The sequence below is a fragment of the Crotalus tigris genome, unplaced genomic scaffold, assembly GCF_016545835.1.
Source record: "Crotalus tigris isolate CLP2741 ecotype Arizona unplaced genomic scaffold, ASM1654583v1 scf7180000018362.2422785, whole genome shotgun sequence".
In the NCBI taxonomy this organism is placed as follows: domain Eukaryota; kingdom Metazoa; phylum Chordata; class Lepidosauria; order Squamata; family Viperidae; genus Crotalus; species Crotalus tigris.
In genome coordinates, this window is record NW_024096964.1 from 787,951 (window position 1) to 813,040 (window position 25,090).

The 25,090-nt window shown below is 41.3% G+C and overlaps 1 protein-coding gene across 11 annotated transcripts in view; it reads left to right on the plus strand.

Moving 5' to 3' along the window:
• Window positions 1–24,523, plus strand: part of TMEM150C (transmembrane protein 150C) — a 39,596-nt gene extending 15,073 nt beyond the window's left edge. For 8 of the 11 annotated variants that reach the window (XM_039350864.1, XM_039350869.1, XM_039350865.1 and 5 more), the window contains 8 exons: window positions 710–903; window positions 4,327–4,408; window positions 5,892–5,945; window positions 8,410–8,442; window positions 8,602–8,669; window positions 13,113–13,240; window positions 18,659–18,836; window positions 21,631–24,523. In XM_039350864.1, coding sequence (XP_039206798.1) covers window positions 783–903; window positions 4,327–4,408; window positions 5,892–5,945; window positions 8,410–8,442; window positions 8,602–8,669; window positions 13,113–13,240; window positions 18,659–18,836; window positions 21,631–21,842 — 876 coding nt within the window. In that variant the 5' untranslated portion in view covers window positions 710–782 and the 3' untranslated portion in view covers window positions 21,843–24,523. The remainder of the gene's footprint in view (window positions 1–709; window positions 904–4,326; window positions 4,409–5,891; window positions 5,946–8,409; window positions 8,443–8,601; window positions 8,670–13,112; window positions 13,241–18,658; window positions 18,837–21,630) is intronic. The other 3 variants (XM_039350873.1, XM_039350872.1, XM_039350871.1) reach the window with 2 other exon arrangements.
• The last annotated feature ends 567 nt before the right edge of the window (window positions 24,524–25,090 follow it).

A 25,090-nucleotide genomic window follows, 5' to 3' on the forward strand; every position in this document is an offset into this window, starting at 1 on the left:
CACCATTTAATTTGATCTACTCAATTTAAAATCTAGCCCAGTGTGAAGACAAGTCCTATCCAGATCCATTACATCTCAATTCACACTAGTATATAAAATGTTTTCCTAGTCTCCACAGAATTAACTTATGTTGCTCGATCGAAATCTCCTTTGCCTCTCTTGGTCGTGAGGCCTAAGGATTAGGGAGCTAAAATTACATTTCTTATTTTTCTTTGTTTATTAATCAAACTTTTATCTCTCAGCAAATAGATTTTTGGCAACTTACAAAAGAAGACCATTATGTCATAATACAAAATAAAAGTGCAATACTTCTAATTCCCTAAACACATTTCCAAGTGTTTCTGGAAGGTGAACGTTGGAGCCAACCAGACCTTCCATGGGAGGTCATTCCAGAAAGCCAGACCCATTATAGAAAAACACTTCCAGGCGTCAGCATCCCCGTCTCCTGAAAAAGAGCCAGCTGTTTCTCCCAGCCTCAACAAAATGGTCAGGTCAACACCAGTAGAGAGCTATGGCACATCACCCAATGCAGAGCAAAAAAGCAAGAAAGCTCTTTATAGGTTAACCACAACCTTACCAATTGCATTGTGTTATATTTATCTACTTTCCACATTGCAGCATCCATCTTCTGTGGCTGCCCGCCCCATAGCCCCATTATTATTATTTTTGGATGGAGGAAAGATACAGGTGCAACCCCCTTTCTCCTCAGGTTTAATTCCATTCTTGCACCCTGAGACAAGAAGCAGTGCAGTTGGGGTGCCAGCTTTCCAGACAGCCTCGTGATGGCCCACCTTGAACACAAGCAGACGGCAGAGAGCCCTAGAATTGCCACTGAAGTCACAAGGGATAAGTTGATGCCATCACGGCCTCAGCCAAACAGAAGGTGCAACCGATACTTTCCATGTGAGTGAGCCTACAATGAAGGCTGAGATCCAGATATGACCTCTTCTATTCTTAAACTGCTTTCCTTTCTAACTCTGCTGACTTTGTGACTCCAGGTGATATATAATAAAGCAACATTAAGATGTCCTTTAACAGGAGGGCATAGTTCTATAAAACATCCAAGTGTTGTACAGTTTAAAAGAAAAAAAATCCACAATGCCACATAAATGGGAACTGTAGAATGGGTTTTCCCTAGCTTCATGCAGTAATTCTGCTTTAGAATTTCTAAGCTAAGAAGCACATTTGGTTAGAAGAGAGAAATGGGAAAATGATAAACCCATAATAGGAAGTTCATAGCTGCAAAATTGAGGCATTTCAGCATTACTCAGTATTACTGAGTTAAAAGCTAAGCCCAGATGGCAATTTATTAACAAGGATGTTAGGAGGAGACAGAAATGGCTGTCTGTCAGTGATGGCATTTTTCCTAGATGGAGTAACAGCTTCAATTAATGTTAGTTAATATGCAAGGCACTGAGGACTGGTATGGAAGGAACTAGGGAAAATCTGATTATAAGGATGACCTTCCACCTTGCTCGGAAATCAAGCATGGAAATTACATAGAAAAAACTAAAACAGTCTTCATTTTTCCAGGTAATAAATGTACATTGGGATACAGGTGAAGATAGGTTAGGCTTAGATTTCCTTTAGGTCTGAGATTCAGTTTAATGTTGACTGCTAGGTTAGTAAGAAACCAGTGAAAGTATGCTGGTGAATGGATTTTTCAGCAAATCCCATCATTTTTTTTTCATCAATCCCTATATTAGTTGGATATTTCAGAGTGTCATCATTTAAATTACTGAACTGGCTTCTGGCTGTATCTATGGAACACTCCATTGTTTGAAAAAAATAATTACCATTCATGCTTTTGAATACATGCATTGATAATGCAATCATATTTTTTTCTCATTTTAAAATGGCCATTTCATGTTTTAGGGCTTTTTCCATTCAGTCTATCTCCAGAAATTTAAAATGAAAACCACTTCTTTTCATAGAACTATTTAAAACTGGAAAAACTCCTGTCTTTCTCTTTCTTTTTCTGTTTCTCTCATATGCTAAAGATTTATACTAACTTTGTGGTAGTATTAACATTTTTTACATTGATTGTTGTACTGTATTGGGAATGTCTTACTTTGATTGCTATACTATTTTATTTTTATATTCGTATATAATTTTAATTTCCTGTTTTGATTGACTTGTTTCCCATTTAGTTATAAGCATGTGCTAATTAAAAGTATTGCTATTACTACTTGAAAGATATTGCCAATAAAAAAAAGCCCAGCATGAATATAAGCTACATGGAGGGGGGGAGGAACTCTCTCTATAGTAGTTTTGCAAAGAAAGGAATTTTATTTATTTATTTATTTATGAGACTTATATGTTAAGTCCTTGAAACAAAATATAGGCAGGGCTATCGGAAAAGCTCAGGAGAATCCTCAGCCAACACAACATATATGCATACTTCAAACCCAAAAAATACACTAAGGCAGAAGTTTGTCACCCCAAGGATAAAACACCCAGACACAAATTGAGCAACATATATGCAGTACAATACAGTGAGCCATGTTCAGAAGTGACAACCACTTCATAAACGCATGGCGCAACATCAGGACAAGATTCAAAAATCCATCTGCTGTTAAAAGACAAAGACCACTCTTTCGAAAATAGCAAAGTCCACATTTTGGACAGATAGGACCGCTGGTTTGAAAAAGGGGTCAAAGAGGCCATCTATGTCAAAATTGAACACCCCTCCCTCAACAGAGGGGGAGGGATACGACATCATCTGTCTCCAGTCTACATCGCAGCCCTTTCAGCAGTTCCAAGAAGGCTCCACACCCATTTGCACTACTCAAGTGGTCTCAACAACTCTCTAAAAGAATGCAAATGACCAGCTGTCTGCAAGGAGTATAAATCCTTTCATTCCCCACCTTTCCGTCAGACTGAAGAAGCTTCTTGGATGAAAAGCGAAACGTCTTCAAAGAAAAAACAAGAAAGTCCAAAAAGTCTCGTTAAAAAGCACCTTTGGGATAACTATGACCTGGATGACTGAGAATCTCCATAGACATTTGCTTTTACATATGTGTGTTCATTACAGTTTATGTAAAATGTGCTTTGAATGTCCCTTGTTTGAAGAACGGGTAACATGAAGAAGCAATTTTAAACCATTCAGTAGCAAAGGACTTGGTGAATGTTGTTCACCCAGGTATGCTTAACCTAGTTACCGAGTTTAATCATTTTCTAACTTTGCATAATATATTAAACTGTAGACTAAACAAATTAATAAAATTGCACAACTGTGTTAAGCTACAAAAAACAAGGCAAGGTTAGGATATTAGGCAATGTTTTTAGCCTGTAAACAAATTAAGGGTGTGGTATGAATAACTGCACGTTCACCTTCTGTATGCCACACAGAACTACCGTTTTGCAAAGTCAGCATGCACCAATAAGTTGATAATCTTCCCCTAGTTGGAAAGTGTCCTTCTCATAGTTTTCCCAATTTTTATATCATTTACATCTGAAATGGTTGTGGGCCAGTTATTAATTCCTACATGATTGTTCTAAAGGTGCCTTTTCAAGAGGCAACTGGACTTTCTCTTTCTTTTTTTTTTTTTTGAAGACATTTCGCTTCTCATCCAAGAAGCTTCTTCAGCTTTCATCAGACAACCATGACCTGGATGACTAAGAATCTCCATAGACATTTCTACATGATGTTTCTCCATCCCAGTCATTGGGAATGGAAGATAAATGCTGATAATGGATAGAGCAGTGTATTCCAACCTTAGCAACTTAAAGATATGTAGACTTTAACCCATCTTTAAATGGCCAAAGATGAGAAACACGGGGATAGAATATAGTGTCCAGGTAGGTTTGAGCAACCAGACCATGATGCTCTGTGTTTTTAATTTAAGAACCAGTTTGGACTATTAAAAAATAAGAGACTGTGAGTTCAACTTCTACCATGTTTCTGCCATGAAAGCCAGCTAAGTGACTTTTGGCCAGTCACTCTCTCTCAGCCTAACCCACCTCACAGAGTTGCTGTTGTAAGGAAAATAGGAGGAGGAAGTAGTGTTGGATATGTTTGCTGCCCTGAGTTATTTGTAAAAATAATAGGGGCGGGATACAATTAAATAAAAATAATAATCATAATAACGTAACCCCATTTCCTCATCTGAACAGAATCAAATAAGATCATGTTGCTCCAGAGAAGAAAAAGAGATCCAAATGGGATAAATAAGCAAGCTGGGCGAAAAGCTGCACCATCCATATTCTACATGGACAACACTGTCTTTGTGCTTAGTAAAAAGATGTCTTCAGCCAATGAATCTGTTGACTTCCATTCTACGTAACTTAGTTCACTTCCTGTTTCCTTGTTTTTTTCCCCCCCAGACATGGATGGGAAGAAATGCAGTGTATGGATGTTCTTACCTCTTGTCTTGACATTGTTTACCTCAGCAGGACTGTGGATTGTGTAAGTACCCCTTGCTGTAGTTTCTGACACAAAACAAGTCTGTCAAATAATAGAAGTTGCAACATGTTTCCAGCAGATCTTGACTAAAAACACTTCTAGCAGAAGCAGCATTCTATCCAAGGAACATTATTATAATGTTTTTTTTTTCTTGGAATGCTTTATTTCTTTCATCACAGTAACTTGAATGAGGTAAGATAATTGCATAATAAAGTTGTCTGGAAGTGTTTTCAGTCAAAATCCCATGATTATTATACACAGTTATTCTTCGTGGGCTGTGGAAGTTCTTTTCTCCAGTTTGTTTCTTTATATTTTTGCAGTACTGATACAAAATTAGCATTTTCCACGCCTGCCAAAGTTTCTCTGCCTTGCCAATATAAGCAATGCTATTGATAAAAACCATGCACACATATGCAAGAAATTAAGCACCCATGTCTGCAATCCAGATGTGATATAATCTACATACTTATGCAATGTAAGCAAATCTGTAAAACTTGTCTTGTTCTGCATTGTTTAATTTGCCATTATTTAATTTGCATAACTGCCATTATGCAATATTTTATCTGGGTATGGTTTGCCATCCTGGGAAGTATGCAAAAGATTAGTCAGAAGATCTAAACCTTATTTTCTGTCATAAATGGCCAGCTGATGTTATTGCTGACCTTCCAAAATGGCTAGATGTTTAATTTCCCAGTAGAGCCTATAGCTGGGGTCTTCAAACTTGGCCCTTTTATGACTTGTGGACTTCAACTCCCAGAATTCCTCATCCAGCATGCCTGGCTGAGGAATTCTGGGAGTTGAAGTCCACAAGTCATAAAAGGGCCAAGTTTGAAGATCCCTGGCCTATAGCCTCTTCCTTGAATATTTAACTAAGCCCCATGCTGCTTAGCCTCAGTCAAAGGTAGCCAGGCACCATATCTGCTCAGAGTAAAGACTCCTTAAAGGTAAATTAGAGCTTATTCTGTGTTTGGTTGTCACAGGAAGTCGCAGGAAGTTATGGCTTTCCCTGACAACTCATGGCTTTTCCCTTGGGAAAGCAACATTATGCACGGGCAGGATGAAAGTAAAAAATGTCAAGTTAGTGAGCCAAAGAGTTGGAAACATGATATATAAAAAAAGAAAACCTATTTGTAACTTCATTACTGTACAGCAACAGCATTCACCATATCTCTCCGTACCTTTCTATTTCTTTGTTATTCTAGATTTCATGGGACCCATATGCCACTTCATTAATTGTCCTTAGTTCTTTAAACTTCTCATCTGTCTCTTTTTAGAGGAATTTATCAATGCCGTCCAAACATAACTTTCTTGGTCTTTTCCTTCCTCTCAATCCAATCACTCTTCCCTCACATATGCTTCTTCTTCAGTCTCCTAAAGAATTTCTTGCCAACTCCTAGTTCCAATAACCCTACATAACTTTCTTTTTTTGTCGTGAGAGATTATTGTATTAACATTTTTTATTCTTCTCCTTTCCTATGTTCGACAGATATTTTATAGCAGTAGAGGACGGGAAAATTCTTCCACTAAATGTGCCATACAGGTAAAACACTAATTTTTAAAAATATTTATTTCCTTTCTTCTTATCTGGCATTTAAAGGCTTTGCTAGGCTCGTTTCCAAAACAATGTTAGGAGCTGAACTCTCTGGCCATCTATAATAAAATAGAATTAGCTTCCCTTAAACGTGAAGTGCTTTTTTATAAGCCTTTTTTATTAACTCGAGTTCCAACATACATGTTAATGCTTTTTTAATAAGGCTATGCAGTGCTCGGGATTTAATTCCCAAGAGGTGTTTGAAACATACAAGTCTGTGAAGGTCACCACTATCTGTAACTCTTTAAAATAGCCATGTCTTTTCTGGGGATGGCAGTTGCATGATCTCAGAAAAAGACACGACTGCTTTAAAAAGTTACAGATGAATGCTATAATTTTGCTCCCATCCACTTTAAAGAACCTTTGAGTCACTGACTCTGAGGCACTGCCCAGCCATAGCCATAGAGAGTATTCATGGTCATTAGCCCATTCTCTACTAATAACTCAATATGGTGTAAATAACCCAAGTGAAAGTAGATTAAAAACAAAGACAAGATGTTCAGCTTGTTTAATTGTGCATTTGGTCATTAGTATCTCATAGTGTTGAGCCATATAGCACAAGAGTCTACTTTTTCCTTCTTCGCTTTGTGTTTGAGCAACATTCTGAGATTTGCAGTTGAATCCAGTTATCAAGTGGTAGCCCAAAGAACAGAGCTGGTCTTGATTATCACCATGCCTTGTAAACCTTATACCCTCCAGCATATAAGCGCTATATTAATATAGAAATTTAAAAAGTAAACACTAAGAAGAATGAGGACAAAGAGAGACGAAATCACAGTAGAGGGAGCAAATTGGCCATTTCTGATACAGTGGTACCTTGATACTCGTCATTAAGTGGTTCTAGGAGGTGGGACAAGTACTAAATGATGAGTGCCAAACTAACCACGTGACTTACCGTGTGACCCTTTGTTTTGGACAGGAAGGACTTCCTGTCTGTCCCTTTTCCTATGTCAATGATTCCCAGTTTGGCCGACTTCCTGTACACCCTCTGGCGGCCGTCCCCCTTTTCTTTTTGCATCAGCCTTCCTCACATAGCCAACTTCTTATCTGTTCTCCGCAGCTGTCCCCCTTTTCCTACTGCAGTGTGTCGCGTTCCAAACAAACAAGTACTGGGACAATATTTTCGCACCAAAATGTGTCGAGTAGCAAATTCAATGAGTTTTGAAGCACACTGTACCACTGTACAGGTACCACTGTATATCGAAGGAAGATATAATTATATTGAGCCAACAAAATTGTGCCACCAGACGAATCGATGTACATGCAGTATAGCTTGAAAAAGCAAATACCATTTGCACAATTGATAATAAGAATTAGGATAGAGGAACTGATAGAGCAATGTTTCTCAACCTTGACAATTTTAAGGCATGTGGACTTCAATTTCCAGAATTCCACAGCCAGCATTGCTGGCTGTGGAATTCTGGGAGTTGAAGTCCACATGCCTTAAAATTGTCAAGGTTGAGAAACACTGTGATAGAGGAAGAGACTCTCAAGATGAGTTTTAAGGGGCAATCTATAAAGCCATGGCAAACAGTTTAGATCATAGACACCTGCTGAGTTTCCTTCTTTTCCTTTTGATTCAGAACCAAAGACCTTCTGATCTAATTCAAATAAACACACACATATATACCAGGAAGAGTAAGAAGAAGCACAATCATCATTGCCCAGTGCTTGGGAGCAGTTGGAAATTCACCTATCCTTTCTGTACAGCTCAAGGACAGATAGAATATTTGTAGCTCGGGTTTGAATTGTGGGGTCCTTGGTGCTCTCTGAGTTTGGTACTTTTCTTGCAAGAGAGCAAGGAGAGAGTGCCCCAAGGAGTCCACCACTCAAGAAGAGGAATCGAATTACATGCCCCATTCTGAGTGCTGAGGTGAAGGAAAGATTATGAGAAGAACTACTTGATGTATGCACTTTCCCACCATCATGGCTCTCCGTGATGGGCAGTTGATACATGCCCACACACCTCCATTCAGAAATGGAGACCAGTTCTCAAGAGGGCAGGAACAGTTGGGAGAACAGAATGCAGAAGGAGACTTGGGACATCTTTAAGTTGGGGAGGACCTCACAAAAAAAATTTCCCGAGGGTTCAAAGCCAGGACTTCTAGAAATTGTTATTTACAGTCAAAAGCCCTCCCCAATCTTGCATGTGGATCCTGAATTCTAGGGTTCCCCTACCCTCAATATTTCTGACAATTTTGGAGTAGAAGTCCACATATCCAGGTGCCCAGATTGAAGAAGATTGCTGTAGATGTTTTTGGTAGATTGCGATCAGAGCTCTGTTTCATCTTGTTTGAAAGTAGATCATTTGCTTAAAACTAGACATTTCTATGCAAAACAAGTTCAATGGCACCAAATGACTAATGCTGTCATTCTGACTTAGGTGTGATTAGTTTCCTTTTGTGTCCCGCAGCAAACCAACTTCTTTAAGGCCGCCATATATAAGGTAATCATGCCCTTGTCCGTTCTCTTCTCTTGTCCATTCTCTTTTTTTTTTCTTCTTTTCCCCAACAAGATCTGTTCTACCCTGTGCATTTTTAATTGATTTGTTTACCTTTGTTGCAGGCTTAGTAGATTTACAATGAAACACATTATATTTTTGAAGTATTGCAGGTGATGTCCCTCCTGCTAGCTGTGTATTTAGCCAAGTCATGAACATGGCAGCATTCCTAGGTAGGCGTTGCATGAAGAATGTGTGACTTTTTTTTTTTAATCTCTTCTAATTCACTCTAGAGAATCTCCTGTTTCAGCCAAATCCATGTCATTGAGACCTAGTGAGCAGCAAGTTACAAGGGCTAAATTCTCTCTGAGGTGGTAAAGTTGGGTTTGGGCTAGAAACAACTTCACATCCTCCAATTATTATAGTAAAAAGAAAGTTAGCATGTCTAGGAAAAAGCTAGGCTGTATCATTTTCCCTGACACATTAACACTTTAGCGTGGTTTTAGTCAATAACCAACAATGGACACTATACTCAGTTTCTATTTGTATACTCTTGTATAGGATAGACAGAGATTCGAAGTAGGGAAAAAATATCTGGAATCTTAAAACTCAAAAACTAGGTACTTTTCTTCAAATTGGGCCTGTCCTACTGTACAAGGTGGTCAATTTTTAAATCTCTCTCTGCAGATTGTTGTGAGCTGGCTGCCATTTAAAATGTTCCACAAAGCTCTGGAATCGCATCATATCCAAGCTTTATGGGTAATTAAAGTAGAAGATGAGAATGCTGCTTTCTGTCATTAGTGACAGCTTGTTGGTGGGCAATAAAGTTGAGAAGAAGCTACCAATTAATACTCAGACCTAAAGCTTACTACCTCAGCAGGAACTAGGCCTATAAAAGATGTGTTAAATATTCTAATATTGACCCATGAGTGCCTTCGTATTGTTTTTTCATATGTGAAATTAAAAAAACAAACCAACCACATCATCAGTTATTATTATTGGTTTGCATGAGGCTTTTACAGACTGTTGTTTGAGAACCTTGCATGTATGTAAACATCGCACAGTTGTGAGTGTGCATATAATAACAGCACTGATGTACCATTTATATGTACGTTTTTCTTCTCTGGGCGGTTGGTCACTCTTCCCATGTTATAGAGCGGCACAAAAGATTATAGATTATTATTTTGTCGTGATTCCAATAGATGAGACCAGTAAAAAGAGAACTCCAAGGCAAAAACATGTTCCTTAAAGAACATATTTATTGGCTAAAAAATATCAGCAGTTTCAAAAGTAAAATCAAGACTGAAGTTCTCCCTCCCCCAAGGTTACAATGTTATAAAGTTGATTTCCCCACCCCAGTAATATGTCATAAATTACATTCCCCAATAAACTACTTTGGTGGGCTTCCTAACTAAAACTTCAGCCCGGCCAAAACTTAGGCAACAATGACCTTGGTTTCCACAGAACAACTTATTGTTGTGACTAAACTAAAAAATACTTATCCCCCCTCCCAACTCTGTAGCAACTGAAAAACGAAGCGGAATTGGCTTCAGCCAAATTTGTTTGCAGCGTTGACATATTTTTTTATAATCTTGAGAATTGAATATACTAAGCAGTTGAGATGTGTTTGAATATTAGTAGCTCGGGCTGGTAGTTGGGCTCTTGGTTTGATCTCCGAGCTTGGCTTTTTGGCTGTAAAATTGCCAAGCTCAAGAGTTCAAACCAACAGCCCATACTAAGCAGTGTTAGGAAATAAATAGTATCTACAATAAAGCTTTGTTGATGCTTTCTTTCTCAAGTGTGCCTATCATGTGAGGAGAAAGAGAAGGAACAGTCTTAATGGCCTTAACTCCTGCCAGCCTAAGTTCTCTCGGTCAAGGATGGAAGAAAGGTTCTGATGCAATAAATTCATTTAGCGCCTCTTGTATGGTTGAACCCGCAAAGTATAAATCTTCTGAAGAACCTAAATCTTCCAGGGTTTCTCTGATCATTTTGTAGTAACAGGAGAAGGACCCAGAAGGTAGAACCAGAGAGCAAGGTTCCATGTCTCCCCCATGTATAACAGAGGATGAATGTTAGGACATTGAGACCAATTCTTTGCTCAATGTAGAACGCCCCCCACTAAGTGGCCATCCAGCTTCTGCATGGCCATATCCAGGAGAAAGTTCATTCCCCTTCTCAGAAATTAGATCTGTCATTGAACTGCTTTTACCATTAGGAGGTTTTCATGGATAGAGATCTGAGATCTGTTAAGATTCGTGGAAAAATTATCTTTCGGTTGCTACTGTCCAAGATAGTTCAACGCAACTTCCGATTGCAAGCATGAAAGTGGCAATGTGTACCTAGTGCAGTGATGGCGAACCTTTTAGAGACCGAGTGCCCAAACTGCAACCCAAAATCCACTTATACATCGTCGGGTGCCGGGTGGGTGTGGTCCATTGAGTGGGTGTGGCCCATTGAGTGGGTGTGGCCCATTGGGTGGGCATGGCCCACTGGGTGGGCGTGGCTGCAGTGGTAACGGCAGACTGGGTGGGACTAAAAAGTTCAATCAATCAATTCCAACTTTGTAAGATCTTTTTTTCCCAAGAGAAGTTGAAATTGACTGATTGATTGAAGCTTTTTTTTTTTTTTTTTGCACACTGCAGCAGAGGCCTAAAGCAAAAAGGTTTTATAAAACTCAGCTGAAGACCTAGGACTGGGATGACGGCGCGCGTGCCCACAGAGAGGGCTCTTGAGTGCCACCTCTGGCACCTGTGCCATAGGTTCGCCGCCACTGACCTAGTGTTTTGTTCCAGGGGTTGTTTAAAAATCCATGGTTTGGAGACCACAACACTTAGTCTGAAGGTGAAGCAGATTCACTATTAATTACGATTTGTGCAAGCCTGTGGCTAATTTCGCAGAAAATGGAATGACTCTTGATATTATATTCCAGAAAACATAGCACTATACTGTACAGGTAGTCCTTGACTTATGACTACAATTGAACCCAAGATTTCTGTTGCTAAGCGAGATGGTGTTAAATGAGTTTTACCCCATTTTACGACCTTTCTCGCCACAGTCGTTAAGGGAACCCACTGCATTTGTTTAAGTTAGTAACAACAGTGTTACTAACAATTGGCTTCCTCATTGACTTTGCCTGTCAGAAGATTGCAAAAGGTGATCACTTGACCTTGGGATACTGCAACCGTCACAAGCCAGTTGAATTTTGATCACATGACCATAGGGATTCTGCAGCGGTCGTTAAGTGTGAAAAACGGTCATGTCACTTTTTCAGTGCCCTTGTAACTTTGAAGGGCCACTAAATGAACTGTTGTAAGTCAAGGAGTAGTTGTACATGCATTCAAAAACGAATTTCAGCATACACACTATACCGGCGGAGGAACTCTGGGAGTTGAAGTCCACATATCTTAAAGTTGCTGAGGTGGAGAAAGAGGGCCATATAGCAGTGGTTCTCAACCTTTTCTTCTCCATGGTACCCCTTTAAATATCTTTTGTGGCCACAGACTATGGCCAGGGACCCCAATGACTTAACTCAAGACTTAAATTATAACATTTTTCAAGCCTTTGAGAAGATGCCCTGTCACGACATCACACATACCCCCTCCAGGGGACCGCGGACCACGGATTGAGAACCACTGCTACGTAATATAATTGTTGAGATAAACAGTGATTATCCATGCAGCTGTTTTGTAGCAATTGAACTGGGATGAAATTTTAGTTCACAGAAAGATTTTGTGAAAGAGCAAACAGAAAGTCCTTATTTTTCCTAATCTTTACTGATTTGTGGTTGTCCAGTCCTACCATGTCTGAGTTGAGAGCTGGATCTACATGATAGGGAGTCATTTTTTAATATGTGTGAGCTTCCTGAAAAATTTAGAATCTTGCGCTAAGCCAGGGGTCAACTCCCAAAATTCAACTCCTGGCTGAGGAATTCTGGGAATTGAAGTCAACATGCCTGGCTGAGGAATTCTGGGAATTGAAGTCCACAAGTCATAAAAGGACCAAGTTTGAAGATCCCTGCTCTAAGCCCATCAGGTTTTTACACTGTATACAGCAGGGTTTTTCAAACTTGGCCCTTTTATGACTTGTGGACTTCAATTCCCAGAATTCCTCAGGCAGGCACGCTGGCTGAGGAATTCTGGGAGTTAAATTCCACAAGTCATAAAAGGGTCAAGTTTGAAGACCCCTGGTATACAGCATTTCTTTCTGCAAGTATTCAGCTCCATGTATGAGGCCCATGAGCAGTAATCGGGCTGCAAAAACATAACAAGTGATTTGCTTCAGTATTCACTGCACTGCTCATATAGCAGGTTAGTTAAAAACGTGGCTAACATATATGAGCCAAGCCCATTTTCTTAGTAAAAGTGTGGTTTAATGCACTGTAAACACAGGAAAAGGCGGATGCAGTAACCAAGTTAAGCTTTGTGTGCAAACTCAGTTATACATCTCTAATCTCATGGGGATAGGAGTGGGGGAACTGGTGCTAGTGGCTTTACTGGTTTAGTCATCCACAAAGTTAAAGGGAGAATTCATTTTGGGACTGCTCAGCCTGTGCTAACTGGTGTTTTGCAGTAAGTGACAGCACCTGTTCATGTGAATGGATCTCCTCTTGTACTTTTATTGTGGAAGTTAAAATTGCAGAACTGCATCACCAATTTTCTCTCTCTTTTTTTCAGTACTGGTCATAGCTGTCCTACGCTTCATTCAGCTAAAGCCAAAGGTTTTGAATCCATGGCTCAATATCAGTGGCTTGGTGGCCTTATGCTTGGCTTCTTTTGGAATGACCCTTCTGGGCAACTTCCAGGTATTTCATTTTCTCGTCCTTTTACTGGTTGGAATCACACTTTTCACACTCTCATTTTGTTGCTTTTGGTTTAGTGCAGGGGTAGATAACCTCGGCTCTTTTATGACTCATGGACTTCAACTCCCAGAATTCCTGAGTCAGTAGAAGTCCATGAGTCATAAAAGAGCCAAGGTTGCCTACCCCTGGTTTAGTGTGTTGATCTCCTGGGGTAAACCAGATAGGAATTGCAACAAGATGAGCTAATTCTACTTTATTGTAGACAGAATCTTGCAGGTCTGGATAGTCAGATAGTCCTCGACTTACATCAGTTCACTTGCTGACTGTTCGAAGTTACAACGGCACCGGAAAAAGGGACACGGCTATTTTTCACACGTATGATTATTGCAGCATCCCCACGGTCACGTGACTTTCAGATGCTTGACAACTGACTCATATTTATGACGGTTGCAGTATCCTGGGGGGTCACGGGATCACCTTTTCCGACCTGACAAGCAAGGTCAACGGGGAAGGCAGATTCACTTAACAACCGTGTTGTTAACTTAACCACTGCGGTATTTCACTTAACAAATGTGGCGAAAAAAGTCGTAGAAGGGGACAAAACAAATTTCTCACTTAGCAACATTCCTTTGGGGCTCAATTGTGGTCGTAAGTTGAGGACTACCTGAATAGTCTTCACCCTCCACGCCCCTTTACAGTCTGAGAAACTAGGAAAGGTCTCTTCTGTCCCCACTTACTATCCTGCTGTGGGTTTTAAATCTGACCGTTCTCTTTGTCGATGGTTCAGAGGGTTAAATTCGTTGAGCTTATAAGCTGGAAAGCTGACAGCCTGGGTTCAAGCCCCAAGTGCCATGTAATGCGGAGAGCTCCCGTTGTCTGCCCCAGCTCCTGCCAACATAGCAGTTGGAAAACATGCAAATGCAAGTAAATAAATAGGTACCATTCCGGTGGGAAGGTAACAGCACTCCATGCACCTCGGCATATAGTAGTGGCCAAAATTGTGGAAACCTTTTGAGAAAAGTGTATTTTTGAGGTTTGATGGCTAATAACACCACTTTTTTTTGGGAGTAGTACCATAAAACTATATATCAGTGCTGGCGAACCTATGGCACATGTGCCAGAGGTGGCATTCTCTGTGGGAAAGCACACCGTCGTCCCAGCCCCACCTCTCCCCGTGGCCACCACCTCACCAGCAGACCCCCCAGAGGAGAGTAGCCCCCAAGCGCGGCCCATGCGGAGCAGTGCAGCCAAGAACATGGCAGCTGGGCAGCGGGGACAAGACTCTGTCCTTGTGCCCCGTTGTGCGCACTTGATTCTGCGGGGCGCAAGGAGAGAGCGTGACTGCCATGGCGCTGCTGGGCTGCCTGGGCGATCTGTGGAGGCGGTGGGTGGCCCTGTGGGCAGGTGGGATAGGGGGCGGGGAGCAGGATGGGGCGAGGTGGGGGCAGAGCGGGCAGGGTGGGGGCGGGGCCTGTTTTTGGGCACTTGGTCTCTAAAAGGTTCGCCACCACTGCTATATATCAATGGAAAGATAATTTAATCAAGAATGTAATGCAACAAAGTTTGTTCAATTATCTGTTACTATATTCTATGAAAAGTTATAGCTAAATAACCAGAAAAAGCACAACTTGCTCAGGTTGATATCAGGTAGCTTTCCTTCCTTTGATTGTAGCCAAGAAGCGTGAGTGTTTAAAGAGCCAATCGGGTGCCATCTTGTTTTGCCAATGAGCCAATCGGATCACAGTAGGATTCAGTGATTGATGTCGTGTATTGAAGCTGAGAGGAGGACATTTGTCAGTGTGTTATGTGATCGCTATCAAGTTGGTTGGGTTTTTTTGTGTTCTTTCATTTAGTGAGCTTGTAAAACGTCATAAAATTAAAGTAATGGTGCAAAGAGTTGACTGGTTGCCCAGAAAGCGATGTAAAATAGCATTATTAAGTGAACAAGGCTACAGTTATAAAGAAATTAGAAGAAAAATGGGTGGAAACTTAACCAAAGGTGGCATTTCTACTGTACACTTTCCTCAAAAGGTTTCCACAATTTTGGCCACTACTATATAGTCAGGCTGGCTAGATGACCACAGAAATGTCTTCAAGAGAACACTGACTCCCTCGGCTGAGAAACAGAGATCAACACTGCCCCCTAGAGTTGGAAACAGCCAGACTGGGGAAACCTTTCCATTTCTCCAAAGTTCTTTCCCACATACTGTTATATCTAGCCACTATTTATGAATCATGGCTTAAGGCTTTTGTTTCTGCATAAACGATTATGCTTTATTTATTCAGTAAAACGTACTGGAGCAAATTATGACTTATAGCTTACAGAATCCAGAACTTTGTTTCCTGTCTCATTTAATGAATGTCCCAGTTCCCTATAAATGGCTTTCTTCTCAATTGACTAAGCCAGAATCAGTCCACTATGCTAGACCTTGTGTGCTTAGCAAGATTGTTTGGTGCCATTTGTCTTGCTTCAGCCACATAAGTTTCTTTTGAACTTTCTTCAGTTTTTCTGTAGGAAAACTTGATGCCAGAAAGGCAAGATCCATTGAGCATCCATGGCTGCCTGGATATACCTAAATTGTATTTGCATGAGCCAAACCTTGATTGGGGGTCAAGCCATAAAGTTTCTATGCTACCTTTTTGGCTGTAGGCAGCTGAGAAATTTGGCAAATTTATAATAGTGATATCTTCAAGAAATAAGCACAGGAAACAAGACTGATGGATTTGCACAGAATATTAAGAGATGAAGGGATTAAAAACTTGCCAGCCTGCAAATCTGAAATCCAGATTTTGTGGCAAGATTGTAAAATATACCTGGTTCTAATAGATTAGCAAGAGCAGTTAGAATCCATAGGCAGCCTCAGTCTTATTAGAACCTACATTAGTACCTAAAGCCCTTCAAAACATCCTAACCAAAAGACCCAGCAATCCCAGAAGAAAATAACAGGAGTCATCTACAACAGGGGTCCCCAACTCCCGGTCCGTGGACCAGTACCAGCCGCGGCATGCCAGCAACCGCTCCGCACAAACAAGCAAAGCTCATACGCAGGAACCGGTAGCTAATTTTTTGTTGCCCAGGCCCAGAATGGACTTCCAGAAGCGGCATCCACACAGAGAACTGTTTGTTCACATATTTGAATCCCACCACTGCTTCAGACCAACAATCAAGTAAGCAATACCCCAGTCAAGAAACTGCCGTTAGTAAACAGCCCAACCAAAGAATCCCTAAGATCACCCACCCACCCAGACAGGCAAGACACCAGAATATAACCTGACAGCAAACAGCACTCCTTACTAGCACTGATGATGCTACCTAGTAAGGATAATGAAATGTCTGCAAGAAAATAAGCCAGCTCAGAGAGCACCAAGGATCCCTCACTACCTACATTTATTTGGGATAAGTATAAGACAGTGATGGCGAACCTTTTAGAGCAGTGGTTCTCAACCTTTTTAATGCTGCGACTCCCAACCGGTCGTAAGTCGAGGACTACTCAACCGGTTGTAAGTCGAGGACTACTCAACTGGTGCAGCACTGTTTGCAGACTGGGACTTTTGGCGGACTCAGCAGGACAGAGACAGCCTGGACAATTCCTATTGGCTTTTGAAAGCCAATAGAATTAGACTCTATTCAAGAGAGTCTATTCTATTGGCTTTCAAAAGCCAATAGAATAAAAGGGAGTAGCACAGCTAAGGAAAAGGGAAAAAATGGTGGACTACATTGTTTGGCGACCCCCGTGAAATGGTCGTTTGACCCCAAATAGGGTCCCGACCCACAGGTTGAGAACCACTGATCTAGAGATTGAGTGCCCTAAAACCGCCCCGCCCCCACCTTGCGTCCCCGCACCGCCCCTGCCCCACTCTGCCCCCACTCTGCCCACCCGCAGGGCCACCCACTGCCTCCACAGCCCGCTGCAGATCGCTCAGGGGGCCCAGCAGCACCATGGCAACTACACCCTCCACCCGTGCCCCTCAACTGCACGTGACGGGGTGCGAGGGCAGAGTCTTGTTTCCGCTGCCTGCCTGCCATATCCTTGGCTGCACTGCTCCATGCGGGCTGCACTTGGGGGCGACTCTCTTCCGGGAGGGCTGTTGATAAGGAGGGGGCCGTGGGGGGAGGTGCGGCTGAGGGCTCTTGAGTGCCACCTCTAGCACGCGTGCCATAGGCTCGCCACCACTGGTATAAGAGATGATGAAAGGGTGGCACTGTCTCACTGATCTATTTGGGTCTTCTTCAGAAAAGACATAAGAATGTCAACATCCCTCTCCAACTCATAGCTCCAAATATGTAAGAGCTATAGATAGTTCTCAACTTATGACCAGTCACTTAGTAGCCTTCTCCAGGTTACAACCCAGATTTGGAGTTCTGACAATCCCCCCTCCCATCAAGTGATCACAGTTTTGGTACTTGGCAACCAGCCTGTATTCACAGCCCTTTGCAGCATCCTATGGTCACGTGACCACAATTTACAATGTTTTTGAACTTCCGTTTTTTTAGCAAAAACACTCACTGCAAACAATGAGTTCACTTAAAGACTGTCTTGTTTGCGAAACAACCATTGCAGAAAAGATCATACAATCGGGTCGGTCACATGGTGATCAGCTTAACAACCAGCATGACTTATGACCATGATTCTGGCTACAATTACAGTTGTAAGTCGAGGGCCACCTGTACAGATAGTTCTGGACTTAACAGCAGTTCATTTCATGACCGCTCAAAGTTACAGTGGTCCTGGAAATAGTGAGTTACGGCTGTTTTTCACACTTATGACCGTTGCAGCATCCCCATGGTCATGCGATCAAAATTCATACGCTTGAAACCGACTCATAGTTATGACGGTTGCGGTGTCCCAGGGTCATGCGATTAGCTTTTGTGATCTTCTGACAAGCAAAGTCAATGGGGAAGCCACTTAACAACCATATCAGTAACTTAACAGCTGCAGTGAATCACTTAACTAGGGCAAGAAAAGTGATAAAATGGGGATAAAATTCACTGAACAAATATTTTGGGCTCCATTGTGGTCGTAAGTTGAGGACTACCTGTATCAGGTTGGAAGTTGAGAGATAAGCAGAACCTGGCAAGGAAACTTAAGACCTGCCTTTTCCGGCAGGCCTGGGGTTTATAAAATCTGACCCCTGGATGACTGTTATTGTATTGTTTGTTTTGTCATGTTATATGATGTTTTTATTGTTAGCCGCCCGGAGTCCTGCGGGAGTGGGGCGGTTTATAAATTTTAAAAATAAAAATAAATAAAATAAATAAAAATAAACCTCTCCAGCTGTGTCAGTACTCCCTGCAGATATATTAGGACATTCTGAGTTGAGCACTAGGAAGTGGAACCTTTGGAAAAATTTGGCCGACTGTTTTTTTTACTGGGTGTATTAACCAAGGTCACCTGTTCTGTGCTCTCTTTTTTTTTTCAGCTTTCCAATGATGAAGAAATACACAATGTTGGCACCTTTTTGGCCTTTGGGTTCGGCACTCTGGCCTGTTGGATTCAATCCGCACTAACCCTCAAAATAAACTTGAAGAACGAAGGTAGACAAGCTGGAATCCCACGAGTGGTTTTGTCGGCAGCAATAACTCTCTGCCTAGTCCTGTGTATCCTTTTACGTTTTTGCTTCTTTTTTTCTTTTCAGAATGCAAGTATTGCTTTAAAAAAAAAACGGCTTGAATCCTGATAAGCTGTTTCTGGATTGTTACTAAATTCAACACTGTTCCTGTTTTCATGTGCTTCATTTGATGTTTGGAGACAGCCAAATGACCCAAATTACGGGTTTTCAACCCCTCCCCCCCGTTTCAATATTTAAAGAAACAAAGCTTTAGTGCTAAAAGGTTAGCTGCGTTTGAATTATTATGGTTGGTTGCACAATGATGATGTTAAAGGTATTGTCAGAAATTGTTCATACAAAATTGCCTTTTGCAATTGATTGGTGCAAGTCCATGCAGATTATCAGTCATCCATGTCACGGTTGTCCCAAAGGTGCTTTTTCTGGAGGCAGCTGGATTTCCTTTTTTTTTCTTTGAAGATGTTTCACTTTTCATCCAAGAAGCTTTTTCAGCTCGGACTGGATAGTGAGGAATGGAAGGATTTATGTTCCTTGCAGGCAGCTGGTCATTTGCAGTCTTTTAGAGCAGGAGTTTCCAAATGGGGGTGCTCGCATGATATTCCAGGGGGTGCGAAAACTTGGCTTTTCAAAATTATGGTGTATATGCATAATTTGTTGCCGTTATTTCGAACTTCTGTAAGTTGTGCGAGAATATATCACAGTGGTTCTCAACCTTTTTAATGCTGTGACCGCCAACCGGTCGTAAGTCGAGGACTACCCAACCAGTCATAAGTCGAGGACTACCCAACCGGTCGTAAGTCGAGGACTTTCCCTGCCCGGGAGCGCCGCGCATGCGTGGTGCCGCCCCCTGCGCCGGCCGAGGCATAGGTGGCAAGCGGCAGAGACGGCGCAGGCCAACCACCGGCTGGGCCATCAGCTGGCCCAGCCCAAGGGAGGTAAGGCACCCGTGGGCCCCCCGCGTGCCAGCAACCCTCCCTGTGCCCGCCGGCCTCCCACCTCCCACCCCTGGCCCTCTTTTACTTACATTTTTAGTAGTTGCTCAGCAGGGAGGGGTGGAAGCTTCCAGACAGCTCGCCTTCGCTGCAGACAACTTGCAGCACCGTTTGCAGAATGGGACTTTTGGTGGGCTCAGCAGGACAGAGACAGCCTGGACAATTCCTATTGGCTTTTGAAAGCCAATAGAATTAGACTCTATTCAAGAGAGTCTATTCTATTGGCTTTCAAAAGCCAATAGAATAAAAGGGAGTAGCACAGCTAAGGAAAAGGGGAAAAAAATGGCGAACTGTGTTGTTTGGCAACCCCCGTGAAATGGTCGTTCGACCCCAAATGGGGTCCCGACCCACAGGTTGAGAACCGCTGATATATCAGAAGCGTTCCAGGGGTGCAGAGCATAGAAAAGATTGGGAGCCGTTGTTTTAGAGAGTCGTTGAGGCCACTTGGAGGTTTATCTATGTCCTCAGGGTCACCTGGGTAGTACAAATATGTGTGGAGCCTTCTTGGAAACATCCTGCAATGTTTTCAAGTTTTATTTGGATTTCTCTGAAATGTTTTGTCCCTACAAAAGGAATGGAAAATGTGCAGCCTTGAACTCAAAATTGATTCTAGCAAGGAGGCAGTATTGGGGAATTATTCAATCTAAAAACAGCTGGAGGTCAACACGTAAGACTGCTGGGAAGTTCCTACAGTGTGAAGAAATAGCCCACAGGAAATATTCTGTTTCTTTCTTGATGAGATCATTCTTAAGGAGGTCCTGAATATAGGATTATGCTGTTGAAAATTCCAGATCTAATGTTTTATGCCAAAGATTTTCAAACCTATTTAGGCTGTGGAATCTGATAGTTAGAAAGAAAATTTTCCCAGATTGCCTAATCCAGGGACAAACTCTGAAGATAAAAAAAAATGGCTGTGCTTGAGAGAACTTTTATTTATTCATTCCTTTTTGCTCTTAATCTGCCACAGATACTGTATCTTATCAAATTCTTGTAGAAGTTTAGAATTGTGCAAAACACTACTTAAGAAACCCTACCCTAGCCGCAATCACTCTGATAACATATGCCTGAGTTGACACACGCTTTAGGTTTTCCGAGAAACTTACCCTTATTGTAACATACGGTATGACGTTTCTAATCTTTGTGTTTTACAAATAGATACTGTGGGGGGAAAAACACAAGCAGCAACATCTGCATGTCTTAGCAGCCAAGGAATAACATTTCCAGTTGCTTAAATTGATATGGTCTTCTCATTACTAGCAAAGTTGCAAACCATGGTTGACTAAGCAATGTGAAATAAAGGTTGAGTTACAATTCTGTCAGCTTAATACAGTAGTCCTCAAGTTATACCTATAATTGAGCCCAAAATTTCCATTGCCAAGCAAGACAGTTGTTTTGCCCCATTTTGTGACCTTTCTTGTCACAGTTGTTAAGTGAATCGTGCAGTTAAGTTAGTAACACAGTTGTTAAGTGAATCCAGCTTCCCCATTGACTTTGCTCGTCAGGTCGCAAAAGGGGATCACATGACCCCGGGACACTGCAACCGTCACAAATGCATGCCAGTTGCCAAGCTCCTGACTTTTGATCACTATGGAGATGCTACAAGAGTTATGTGAAAAATGGTCATAAGTTCTTTTTTTTAGTGCCAATGCAACTTTGAACGGTCACTAAACAAATGGTTGTAAGTCGAGGGCTGCCGGTATTGCTGCTTTTCATGGTCAGATGTGGGTTTGATGGGATGAAGGTTTCAGGTATAGCCCGGATTCCAAGAGGTATTTCAACATTTGCTCCTGTTACCGGGTATGTTTCTGCATTTTTTCCTTGACCCTCCTTCAGATTTCATTTTGATGAGTGAGTTTAAGTCCCACATGGACGCGTCACGAGTCCAGTGGGGAATGGTGATGTGCTTCCTAGGTTTCTTCGGCTCCTTTGCGGTGGAATTCAGACACTACCGGTTTGAGATCATTTGCTCCGAGTACCAAGAGAATTTCCTCAGCTTTTCTGAAACTCTCTCTGAAGCCTCTGAGTATCAAACCGATCAGGTGTAACCCAGCTCCCATTGACCAGGCGGATGATGTTTGATGTCAAACGATTGAACTCACGGCCTCTTTCATTTACCGTGTTTTAAGCTTTTTTGCTAATTTCTCCCTGCAATCACCCTTTCTTTCTTTCTTTCTTTCTTTCTTTCTTTCTTTCTTTCTTTCTTTCTTTCTTTCTTTCTTTCTTTCTTTCTTTCTTTCTTTCTTTCTTTCTTCCTTCCTTCCTTCCTTCCTTTTCCTTTTTCTTCTGAACAAAGAATAAGATGCCTCTTTGCATGGATGTGCAAAATGTTTCCAACTGTTTGAGCCTGAACATCCTGCCTCAAATTCTGTGGAGATTCTCAGTCATCCAGATCATGCTTGTCCCAAAGGTGCTTTTTTTTTTTCCTTCCCAAAAGGCAATGGGACTTTGTTTTTCCTTGAAGACATTTTGCTTCTCATCCAAGAACTGAAGAAGTTTCTTGGATGAGAAGTGAAATACCTTCAAGGAAAGAAACAAAATCCAGCTGCTTGTTGAAAAAAAAAAGCCCCTTTGGGACATCCCGCCTCAAACGCAAAATGGCTGTTCTAAGCGCAAAGCGGGATGCTGTCAAACTTCCTGCATGTTTTCTGGACTCAAGGCACATTTTCCCCAATGTTCAAAACAGTCTACTTCTTGCTTAGAACAATTGTCACACATTTAGGACAGGGTGCTTTGTCCTCAATTGGAAACATTTGGCCCACACTACCTCTTCGCTTTTTTTTCTTTCTTTCTGGGTAAGGCATTTTATAACACGGTATGAGATGCTGAGTCATCGAGTTTACATTTGTTTCCCATAGTCCTCTTGGGACTGGCTGGCAGAACTTAATTTTGCATTATGTTGTTACATAAAACAGGTAGCAGAGAACTATGAACTGTTTTTCATACATACAGTATATGCGATTGCACCTTGAAGGACAATGAAAAAAAGAAAGGGTCTTGTTAGCTGCAAGTTTTAGACCAGGATTACACAGCAACCATGGTCTGTGGACGTATCATACGGCATCCACCGGGTGCAGGTGTGTCCAGATGATGTGTGAATAAGTTGCAGTGCAGGCTGCATCTGGTGTCTATGTGCATACACCATACAGAAGACAGGCTATGATTGTGACAGGGTTATGATTGTGACATCAGAGCAAATATCTTATATATCAGGAGTATATCTGCTGGATACCATTGTGTATATACTATAACCTGTACATTTGGCCATGGAAGTTACAGTTCCCAAGTCTATTATGAGGTTGCAAACCAGTTTCCTGTGTTACTAAGTTTCTGGGGTCAGTTGTCTGCTAAGGTGCAATGTTATCTTTCCTTCCTGTTTTTTGCATTTCAGACTCTTCGAAAGGAACTGCCAACTTTACCCCAGTATGGTCCATTAGAGAGTGAGGCAGATGGTGCTTGACCTCACAAAAATCAGGGCTTGGACTGTCAGTCTATCTGCCTTCCCATATTCTGGTGCTTTTACCACTCTTTATACTGAAAACAGGTTCACTTCTCACTGACTTGGAGAACAAGAACACAAAAAAACAGGAACATTTTTATGCAGCTTCCCTCTGGGGCCCAGTTAATGGATGGTGGGCAGCTATAGAAACTTAGCCAGATGAAGATTTGTGTTTCAAGGCCTTTAATATTTTCACAGAGGCAGGAATCTCAAGGAACTGTCCTGCAAAATCCTCCTTCTAGACAATTTTTCAAGTTGCATACAAGTTTTCTTTCTCTTATATGGCCTGTATACTTAACACACCTTTTTTTCAGAGATTGGAAGATGTTTCTACTTTGGAATGTTAAAGACTTAGATATGCCAATGTGAAGCTGTGGGGTACAGTCGTTACTTAAGGAGAAAAATGTAACATTGCTTGAAGTGCAAAAAAAATAAAATTAGCAGATGTTGGAAGGTTAACCAAGTAGCAATAACAAGGAGCTTATAAAGGGCAATTGAAAAGTTGCTAATTTGCCATATGGAATAATCAAATATCTACAGTTGAAGATATTTAGATTTTTGGGATGAAATCATTTGCCACCCTCAGAAAATATTTCAACAACGAATTGTGCGAAAAGCTGAAGTTTAATAATTAGAAATAGGAGACTTGTCAAAGTGATAATGGTTTTCAATATAGGACATAAACCCACACAAAATTGTAAAATACACAAGTGTTTCTATATTAGAGGGGTTTATGAGAGAGGCTGTAAGTTAAGCTAAATGCTGTTCAGATGTTTAGATCTCATTTCCCATCAGCTCTGGACAGGATGGCCAATGGCAAGAGATTGTATTACAAACATCTGGTGGGTAACAGGTTGCTTACCCCAGCTGTGAAGGAATCCATGCCAGCTGTGCTTGCCTAGTTATGAAAAGGTTGAAAACCTAAGAAAGCCACCAACAAGTAGCTAAATGAGTTTGTTAAAATGTGTTTTACTGTAAATAATTCATTGTCAATTTTTAAAAATCTTTTATGTTGTATCATTTATAGTTTGCATTTTTTCTGAAAGGGAGGAAAAATGATTTTGTGAACATTTTCTCTCTCTATTCAATATGCAACCCAACTTTTTTTTCATGATAATAGTGTAAATATCTTTTAAGTATTCCTTATGGCACATTTTTCAATATGGTCGAGCAAAGACTTCATAACTGCATACTGACACATGACCACTGAATAAATTTCTTTTATGGAAAGCCTGAGGATTGTTTTGTGCTTGTGCCTACACAGCAATGTATTTTTGTCATTGCCTGCTTTCTAAAGCTGAGCCCAAATGCCAAGTAATTAAAAGTATTCAGAGGAGTCCATTGAGAATGGCCTTGTTGCCCAAAATGCTCACGGAAACATCTGTGCTCATGCAGGGAAAACACCTGTAACCCAGAAGTGGTTCATCCGAAGCCAAAGCTATAAGGAATTATGTTTACATTTTTCTCCTTGTGGAATATACAGGTAGTCCTTGACTTATGGTTAGTGACCATTCAAAGTTGCGACAGATCCTCAAAAAGATATCTATGACCTGAATTCACTTACAGTATCTGCTCCTCTGGCAACCTGACTGCATTTATGCCCATTTGCAGTATCTTGCAATTTTATTTATATTTCATATTTACAATATTCTGTATGGAAAACTGGCATCTGCTTCTAGTTTTTGGCAAAAACCCCCACAATGGGCAATGGATCATTCAACATCTAGGGTATTCACTTAACGATTGCTGCAAAAAAAGTGTAAAAATGTTGGTCATATGATGACCCACTTAATGACT